Consider the following 10,761-nt stretch of genomic DNA (forward strand, 5'->3'; position numbering starts at 1 on the left):
ATGTTTAAAGCTTATTGAACATTCTATCTAAAATCTGTTCGCCACCTTCGATTGTTAAGAGAGTTATGTAAATTTATAGATTTTAAGCATAATTATTAATGTAAATTTCTATTATTTGCATGTACAACCAAAACGTCAATTTTTATATGCACAAAATTTATAAACATAACCATACATATTTTCATACAACTATATTTTTTTCTTTGACATTTCTATTACACTACCCAAAAATTCCAAAATAATAATAATAGTAATATATACTAACTTTTTTATTTAATTAAAAAAACTAATTATTTATAAGCATATTAATGCTTGTTACACACTTAAAATACAAACAAGAATATGAAATCTTTCTTAAATCACACACCAAGCATTAATGCAACATGTTATCTCTTACACCTACCTATTTTGGATATATTTGCTTTAGTTATAATATAAAATCGTACCTAACACCAAGTACAAAATAATGTATATAATATATCCATAGGTGGGATCTCTGCAACATGATAAAGTAATAAATATGATTGATGGATAGTTGATTGGGGAAGCTTAATATATCCATAGATAGGATCTCCAACGCTCATTATTGAAATAAATGTCAAATATATTATTTTATTAAATAAGTACAATCACAAGTAAAAAAAATAAAAATAAATACATAGCAACTTGCCAAACGTTACCAAATACAAACAATAATATTACATGTATCTTAAATCATATATAGAAATATTGGGTCAACACCAAACCCAAGCATTAATGCAACAATATGATTGATGTATGAGCATTATTACTATAAGATATAATATATACAAAGATGGGATCTCTGCAACGAGGCTAGTATTAGAAGAAATGCCAAATATATTATTTTATTAAATATGTACAATCACAAGTAAAAAATATAAAAATAAATACATAGCAACTTGCCAAACGTTGCCAAAAAAAAGTTGAATATATGATATTATATTGACTTGGGGGACCCACATCAAAGTTGGCAACGCTGATACCCAGCTTTGGGATGCTCTAAGGCAAGTGTGCCTAAGACTAATTTCCTAAAAATATATTATTCCATTTAACCAAAATAAATCATGGATAAGTAATTAAACTAAAATAAATTCAAACGTTATCTCTTCCATTTAACCCTAAATAACCCTACTACTACTACTACAAAAAAAGCTTTTTAGGGCACCCCTCTCGCGAGTCTTCTATTTGAGAACCTTAATAAAAATGGCCGGCATCGGACCTCTATGGATTCCGGCGAACGTTGACTTCCAATTCCGATGGTCGTTGAGTCCGATCCTTTAATGGATTTTGACACCCAAAGCACAAAGAATGCAATGGTGATGGTCGTTTGGGTCGGGGTGGGTTGAGGCAGTCGGAAAACACTCGGAAGTGTTTGGGAAACTTAGTACCATCGCGACTTCGAATGACTTTAGGTGGCGGAGGAGGGTGCGTGTGGAACTGGGCTCGCGGGGGTCGAAGGTCAGCGACCTTTTGCGTTGCCTAGTCTGGCGCGTGTCGACGGTGGACGACGGTGGTTGGGCCTCACATTAATGCAGGCAAGAGAGAGGGAAAGAGGCGGCTGCTCTGAGTTTTCTTCTTATTTGTGTGTTGATGAGATGATGCTCCAATATAGCTCCAATTCGAAAATGATAAAATATTTTTGTCCTTTTTTACTTTAAAGTTTTTAGGGCACGCTTTGGGAGCCCTCAATACTATTTTAGGACACCCAAAGTGAGCCTTTAAAAGTCAGCACTCATATTATACACTTAAATTTTTCTATTTAGGTTTTTTTAGGACTCGCATATGTTTTTAGGACAATTCATTGCGAGTCCTAAACTGTATTTTTTTAAGGGTGAGAGTCCTAAAAACTCCAGAGACATTTTTTAGGACTTACATTTAGGTGCGCGTCGTAAAAATGTGACCCGTATATGATATTTTGTAGTAATGTAAACAAAGGAATCAAATATTTACACGAGTGCTTCTATTTGCACCCACTTATTTTTCTCTTATCAATCTTTTTTTAGTTAAACTTCCATAAAATTTTCACACCTCTTAAATTTTGAATAAGTATAAAATTACCTATTAAATAAAATAAATTAATTTTTTTACTCCTCTACATTATTGTTTAATTCTTATACAATCTTATTTAAAGATTTCTAAAAGAAATAAAATCACTAAATCACATCCAATAAATAATTTTAATAATAATAATAATAATAATAATAATAATAATAATAATAATAATAATAATAATAATAATAATAATAATAATAATAAAAGAACACTACAACATCATTGAAGAGTTCCTATATATGATATATACAATAAAATACAACTATTAATAATAATTATTATTATTAAAAAATTTACCCTATGAGAATTAAAATATCATTAATAGAATCATAATCATCCATACCCACATCCATATTTTTTCTTCTATTAGCTATTTTTTTTTATAATTTTTGTTTCTTAAATTATAATTTTTGAAAAAGTACATAACTGTGGTATTTCTTTTTTAAAGTTAATTAATAACAAATACAATGAAAATTATTGAGTAATAATTTTTTGGTTGAAATCTGCCAAAATTTAAATTTTAGCACCAAGTTAAATTTTAATTCTGAGAAAATCTAAGAAATATATATACGTTTGTTAAACTGAAGAGTAAAATGAGAGTAAAGTAGAGACGAATGAAAATTATAATTTGTATTATGTTATTACTTAATTTTACTAAAAAGGAGAATATATATAATAACTTCATATTGTTTATTTAATTAGGAAAAATAACCAGAGTATTTTAAATTGACTAAATTGTCATTTTTAATTTGGAAAATACCAGTTTGCCCCTGTATTTTTTCTAAATACGCGATTGGTCCTTGTATTTTGTTAAATGACAATTTGGACTCTGTGCTTTACAAAATAAATCAAAATAGTACCATAGACTCGATTTTGGTCAAAATATTTTAAAATATAACATTTTCTTCTCAGCTCCTCGACTACCTTCTCTGCTACTGTGAACCCATCGCATCTTTAACGACCCAAGAATTGATCTTATAATTGAAAATATTTTAACAAAAATTGGGTCTAAGGGTACTATTTTGGTCCATTTTGTACAACACATCGTCCAAATTGTCTTTTAATAAAACATAAGAACCGATCACGTATTCAAATAAAACACAGAGACCAAAATAGTATTTTCCCTTCTTAATAAGTGAATAATATAGAGTTGTATTGTAGTGAAATTTTTTAAGGGTAAATACTTATTCGGTACCTTGTCTTTTATCGAAATACACTTGGTGCCTTATATATGTTTATAATAATGACCATCCGGTACCCTCTATTTGCAATTCATACTAATTTGGTACATTTTGCTGGAATCTGGTTAGCACAAATTTCAAATATGACCATACTGTCCCTATTTGTTTGATCTTCCTTTGTTTTTACTCTTTTTAAAATGATTTAAATATATTTTCTAAATTAATAAAACAAAAAATATTTTATAAATTAATCAATGAAAAAGTAATTAAAAATAAATAAATTAATAGCATACATTCGAGATATCACCATCTTATATATATATATATATATATATATATATATAATAGCATACATCATGACTCGAATCCAAAATAAGTAAAGGCCGGTCACTCTGAAGTATGCATCAATGTGCCCTTATAGTCTTATTTCACCGAAACTAAAAGAAAACAACACAACACTTAACAATACCACAAGAAAGAAACGACAGATATATAGTAAATGCCATTAATATTTCTAGAATAAAGGGTTACATATATAGAAAGAAACATTAAGATTTATTGTTGCGATATATAATTATATAACTTAGATTGGAATAGAGGAAGGAAGCCATACGATATTAGTGTGATCAGGGAAGAAATGACAAACAGGCCCCATCCCTGGACCAAACCCTAGCTCCTCGAAGGCAGGATGATCTGAATCCCACTGAGAGGTATCCATGTGACAAAGGACAATGGATTCAACTCTGCCTACCTTTTGGCCCCTTAAGGACATCTTGAAGAGCTTGCTATCCAGGGCCATGCTATGGCAGGAATACACAGAGTAAGGAAATTCCATAAGATGACATGCCACCATCTTAGGGGGTGATATCTCTATCAGATCCTCCAAAATGGTGTAGTTTTGGTAGATGGTATTGGAATCAATATTGTACAAGGTTGTTGTGAGATGTGTCAACCCGTGGCCCAATCCGTCCGATCCGAAGATGCCACGCGCGAACTTAATCATGGAGTCAAAAGAAGTAGCACACATCCTTGTCTCTCCTTCTATGGGCTTAGACTCACAAACATCAAGGGTGAACTTCATGGCTTTGGCTTGTGGTGAGCCTTGAGGGACTGAGAATAGCCTAAGAAAGTTGGGAAGTTGTTCTGAGGAGAATGGAATCGATTCAGGATTTCCTAATAGTGTCTGTCTTCCCAGAAATGCAGGAGAAAGTTTCTTCTTGTTTAGAAAATAAACGGGCTTTGTTAACCCCACTTTTATGTCATTCAGGTTGAGATAAACCGATCGTTGTGCTACTGCTGGACGGTCAAGATGAGTGTGTGATGATGATGATGATGGACTACCATGATCCTCATCATCAACAACATTATGCATATGCATATGGCCATGATGGTGATGATGATGATCTTCTTTGGTAGCACTTGGAAGTCTTATATTCGAGCTGTATTCTCCATTTGTCTCCTGACATTCACTTCTCCCAGAAAAGTACTGCAAAAATTAATTAAACAAACACATATACACCTATTATATATGTGGTCTTTTCATATATAAATATGCTTAGGATGTTCTTTGTTGTACCATATATGTATATATGTATATATATTGATCTTTTTGATTTCATGGGTAGTAGACTATAGTAGTAGTTCTACATTCGTACACAAGTGATGTTCATGAGCTAATTAAGTTAAGATTAAGAATAATTACCAGGATGATGAGGACAAGAAACAGAGACCAATTGCAAGAAGCCAATCCCATCCTTAACTATCTTCGCAAAAGTTTCCTATTCTGCTCTTCAGATTTTCCACCACCAAATTCTTATATGTTGAGAAGAAAGATAAGTTGACATAAATATATTTATATATAGTTGTTTTAGAAAGACATTAATGTATATATATTTATATATATAGAGTCGGTAAGCTGTCACAATCCTCATTTGATTTTTTTATGAGAGTAATAATAGAAATTTATCTACACACATCACAAAAAAACCGTACGGGTAAAATATATAATGAAAGAGCTAGCACTAAGTTTTTTCTTTAAAAAAATTAGTTTTCAAGTTTTTGATTAAGTAAATAAGTTTAAATTGAGTTCTTTTTTATTTCAATTAATATTTTTTTAATTAAAAAAAAGAAAAATACTAATTTAGCTTCTGTATTTTTCCCAAATGCACAATTATCCCATGTGTTCTGTTAAATCACAATTTGAACCATGTGTTTTACTACCTTATATCCAATTTTGGTCCAAAAAAATTCAAATATAATATTTTATTATCAATTTCGTCATTTCTCTGAATCCATGACATCACTAACGACCCGATAATTGATCTTATAATTAAAAATATTTTGATCAAAATTAGGTTTAAGGTATTATTTTGATCTATTTTGTAAAATACTGAGTCCAAATTGTTATTTAACTAAACACATGAGCCGATCACATATTCGAGAAAAATTCAGGAGCCAAAATGATATTTTCTCAAATCAAAATGAAAACTCTTGATGTTGTTTTAATTTTATATTATCAAAATATATTTATTAGTTTTGATTTTTTTTAATATTTCTAATTTTAAATTTGGTTAAAAATATTTCACTACAGGAATTAGTGATACTAACCAACCACAACTTTTTTGAAAATCTGCCAAGGTATAGTGACAACTGGGCCCACTTCTAGTGACAACATGTTTTTTTTTTGGTAAATTATTATTTTTTATATTAATAATTGCAGTTAAAATAATATTTATATTAAAATAATAATAATTAAATTAAAGCTAATAAAATATAGGATAATTCTATGGTAGGGCCTTCAAAAAGAGTCCTACCGTATGACTCTTTTGTGTTCTCAACCCGTAAATAGTTTTCGGCGCGATTTTTTTTTATGATCATGTATATTTTTAATTATTTAGAGTATCCTGCAAATTTTCAAAAAATTCCGAATAATTTACAGTGTTGAAAACAAATTATTGCACGCGTGACTAATTTTTTTATGCGAGTGGAAAATAACATGTTTGAACTTAGTTTTCGACACTGTAAATTATTCAAAATTTTCTGAAAATTTGCAGGATGCTCTAAATAACTAAAATATATACAGTCATAAAAAAAAATCACGCCGAAAACTGTTCAAAGGTTGAGAAACACAAAAAAGCCCTATGGTAGGGCTATTCTAAAATATATGTCAATGATAAAGTTTACAAAGTATGCTTATTATAATAAGAAATCTTCATATAATTAAAATACACTCGTTATCCTGACTATTGGATGGAGGTGAGGATAGCTGAGAAGATCCAGATTCTAAGGCTCCACCTATAGCAACATGCTCCTCTAATGCTCGAATGTAGTCAATAATTTCTTATTATATAGTCTCAGTCATAGGCAGTAGAGGAAGTAGAGCAATCGTTGCATGTTGTGCCTTTGAGCTTATTTTACGGCCAAGTCTAGGTTGATGGCCACGATGCCTTCCATTGACCGACTCGACGAGGGCGATGCCATCCTCTTCAGTCAGGGCAGTACTCATAGATGAGAAGCTCGCAAAAGAATGTGACTATTGTGCTCCCCAATCAACTTCAATTTCATCACTATTACAAAATGGACTTTTAATGACTTTATATGATTACATTATAGGTGTAAGACATTAAAAGTTAGAATGATTTCTTAATGTCTTATGGTGGGAGATATTGAAAGTTATTGTTTATGACTAATTGGGTAAGACATTAATAAGATTGGGAGACATTGAATATTAATTTAGACTAAGTTTGGACAACTTGGCACTAGGAAGACATGGAATACTTGTAACGTCTCCCAGAATTTATTATAAAAAAAATGACAGTGGATGTATATACAAACATAACATTTTCTCTCTCACATTTTTTTACCAAAATCTAAATAACATTAATTAACACATTTATTTAATTTTTTTATTTAAAAAAAGCCAGCTATATAGCATAACTCACTATCTCTCTCTTATACGGTTATTTTATTTTTCTTTCTTTTTATATTCAAAATAAATTACAAATAAACTAACACACTTAAAAAACCCTTCAACTTTCACTATCTATTTCTCTCATGACTTCCCAGCCGCCCTTTCCCCTTCACTCATTTCTTTCTCTTAAGCCTCTTCATTTTCTTCCTCTCTACCTCTCTCTATTCCTCCCTCACTTTCTCTTTGTTTCATCTCCAAATAGCGACAGAGATTGGGTTTAGATGACGATGGGTGCACCGTCTCAAAAGCAACATTTTGCCACTTTTGGATTGTTACAAAAGATAAGAATTCGAGTCAGCTTTGCATTGTCACAATTTTTTTTTTTGCATTAATGGACAACTGACGCAAATTTCAAATAAGTTCACGTCATTAGATTTCGCGCCACTTTGAAAACTGACGTGAAAAACCCTTTAGCGTTAGTTATATTTTTTGATATAAATTGGGCTTTTTGTAGTTGTATTTTAATTTATCCAGTGGTAGTTTGATGTTGTTGATTAAAACGCAATATACTCAAGGGACATCCTCTGTGCTTTAAATATTATTTTTTATATATAATCAAATTCAGTACGTAAGTTACGAAAAATTATATAATTAAAACTTAATCACATGTCATACTTTAACTATTAAGACATCAAATATTTGCTAGAAATAATTTCATATAATGGAAACATTACATTAATTCATTACATGAAAGGACAACTACTTATGCCTTATTTATTCCCCATACATCTTAGTAAACCTTATAGGATAGTACAATACTTCGACAAACAAGAGGAAAGAAAAATATTGGCATATTCTTAACAATGTTCTACCCGATGGCCACAACTTTTGGATTAAAATTTGGCATGTCCTAAATTTCCACTTCCTTCAGACTCATCTGGTGATTTGTTTTCAGGAAGAACATCACCATCTTGTCTCTTCTTGTAATAAGTATATAATGGGAAGTTTCCACTAGGCTGAGGCTTTAGCTGTTCTTCGGGAAGAGCATCACCATCTTTTTCCTTCTTGTAATAAGTATACAAGGGGAAGTTTCCACTAGGCTGAGGCTCTGGTTGTTCTTTGGGAAGAACATCACTATCTTTACTCTTCTTGTAATAAGTATATAAGGGGAAGTTTCCACTAGGTTGAGGCTCTAGCGGCTGTTCTTTGGGAAGAACATCGCCATCTTTGCTCTTCTTGTAATAAGTATATAAGGGGAAGTTTCCACTAGGCTGAGACTCTGGTTGTTCTTTGGGAAGAACATCGCCATCTTTTCTTTTCTTGTAATAAGTATACAAGGGGAAGTTTCCACTTGGCTGAGGCTCTAGTGGCTGTTCTTTGGGAAGAACATTGCCATCTTTTCTCTTCTTGTAATAAGTATACAAGGGGAAGTTTCCACTAGGCAGAGGCTCTTGTGGTTGTTCTTCGGGAAGAACATCACCATCTTTGCTCTTCTTGTAATAAGTATACAAGGGGAAGTTTCCACTAGGCTGAGGCTCTAGTGGCTGTTCTTGGGGAAGAACATCGCCATCTTTTCTCTTCTTGTAATAAGTATACAAGGGGAAGTTTCCACTAGGCTGAGGCTCTAGTGGCTGTTCTTTGGGAAGAACATCGCCATCTTTTCTCTTCTTGTAATAAGTATACAAGGGGAAGTTTCCACTAGGCTGATGCTCTAGTGGTTGTTGTTCGGGAAGGACATCGCCATCTTTGCTCTTCTTGTAATAAGTATACAAGGGGAAGTTTCCACTAGGCTGAGTCTCTAGTGGTTGTTGTTCGGGAAGAACATCGCCATCTTTGCTTTTCTTGTAATAAGTATACAAGGGGAAGTTTCCACCGGGCTGAGACTCTTTGACTAGATTGTTCCTTGATTCGATAGTACTCACAAAGCACTGCAAAAAAAAAAAAAAAAAAAAAAGAATACAGTGAGATTGAAAAGAGTAGAATAGAATATATTTAATTAACCAGTAGAAAGGTGAAACTTTAATTTTAAGTTCTTATTGACATAAAAAAAATATTTTCTATGCGCCCTTGTTTCACAATACAATCACATCGTCAAAAGCCAAGTAATTATTTAAGAAAAAAAGATTGTACACTTTGACAAAGTATTTGATAGAAGATCTCTTGATTGTCATAATTGAGGAAAAAGAGCTCAAAATTAACCAGCCTCTAATACACACCAGTTTATATTTTCTTCTAAATTTTGACATAAGAAATGCAAATTTCGGAACTTGATTAATCTTAAATTTTGACTCAATAAAACAACGACCATGCACATATACGCATTCCTTATATAAAGTATGCACCAATAATTTAATAACCACGATTGAATAATAAATAATATATTTCAGTCCCTGAAATAAATTAACTGTGCTTCTTAATCTCATAATTAATAACGAATTTACTTCAATTTCTTTTGGTATGCCAACATAAATAAATGAAAAATATTTCTTATATATACATTAAAACGAATATACAACAGGTAAGTAAATTAATAGCGTATATATAGAGTCGAAAATTAATGAATAAAAAAACAGAAACTTTAATTTTAAAATAAAAATTGATTATAACAAGCTATTTTATTTTTACTTGAACAATTAGTTCTTCAGATAAAATTATTTCAAAATTAATAAATTATAAATAATTAGAGAAAGATAGCACACACTAACAAATAAATAGGAAGATTGTGCTTACCAGAAGCACCCCAAAAAGAGCTAAGACAATAGCACCCTGAGATTGCATCTCTGCAATAGTTGTTTTGTTGTTTTTGTGGAGAACTCTGCAATATTTCACACTATTTATAAGAAAAACTATGTAGGAGTGTATAATATAATAATAGTAACTTGATACTTGCTTTGACGATCAAATCTATGAAAATATATAAAAATTAAATATGAAACCTACCATTTTTGTAATAATAACAATACAAGTGGCTACTACTATAATAATATTATAATCGTTATTTGCGTTTTCATAAATAATATGGCTGGTTGATTATAATAGGAATATTTTGGTATAAGTATACTTGTAATGTATATAGTTACTTGGTTATCTATAAATATATATATATATGAATAATGATTAAACACACTTAAATGCACATACATTTTTACACACTATAAATATATATAGCAACGTATCGCACATTTGTTTAATTTAGAACTAAATTTTTTATTAATAAAAATGTGATAATTTTTCTCTACTACAAAAAATATTTTTCTTTGCAGTTTTTTTCCTTAATACATTGCGTTTTTTTAAAGTACAGACAACCGTAGGATATTAAACTACGAAGAAAAGTGTTAAAAAATCTGCGGAGAATAGGCATAATTTTCTCCGCGGTTATGTTTAATAAACCACGGAGAACAAATATCTATCGCCGCGGTTATTTTAAATAAACTGCTAAGAAAAATATTCTTTCTTTGCGACTCATTTAAAATAACCGAGGAGACAACAAATTTTTTTATAATTATTTTTGGGCATGTTTCTATATATTTTCAATTCCAATTATATAATATACCTAATTTTATTAATTATTTTTATATACCTAAATTTCATATAATA

General features: G+C 30.7%; 2 protein-coding genes across 2 annotated transcripts; both read right to left on the bottom strand.

Annotated features, from left to right (window-relative positions):
• Positions 1–3,745: 3,745 nt before the first annotated feature.
• On the bottom strand, positions 3,746–5,091 carry LOC133781682 (BURP domain-containing protein BNM2A-like). Its single transcript, XM_062220742.1, has 2 exons — positions 4,957–5,091; positions 3,746–4,740 (listed from the first exon to the last, which is right to left on the bottom strand). Exons 1-2 carry the CDS (start codon positions 5,005–5,007, stop codon positions 3,838–3,840), a joined length of 954 nt encoding a protein of 317 aa, XP_062076726.1. The 5' UTR covers positions 5,008–5,091; the 3' UTR covers positions 3,746–3,837.
• A 2,756-nt stretch (positions 5,092–7,847) lies between these two features.
• Positions 7,848–10,012, bottom strand: LOC133783807 (uncharacterized). The gene is made up of 2 exons (XM_062223426.1): positions 9,895–10,012; positions 7,848–9,092 (listed from the first exon to the last, which is right to left on the bottom strand). Exons 1-2 carry the CDS (start codon positions 9,940–9,942, stop codon positions 8,058–8,060), a joined length of 1,083 nt encoding a protein of 360 aa, XP_062079410.1. The 5' UTR covers positions 9,943–10,012; the 3' UTR covers positions 7,848–8,057.
• Between the last annotated feature and the right edge of the window lie 749 nt (positions 10,013–10,761).

The sequence above is a fragment of the Humulus lupulus genome, chromosome 6 (assembly GCF_963169125.1).
Source record: "Humulus lupulus chromosome 6, drHumLupu1.1, whole genome shotgun sequence".
In the NCBI taxonomy this organism is placed as follows: domain Eukaryota; kingdom Viridiplantae; phylum Streptophyta; class Magnoliopsida; order Rosales; family Cannabaceae; genus Humulus; species Humulus lupulus.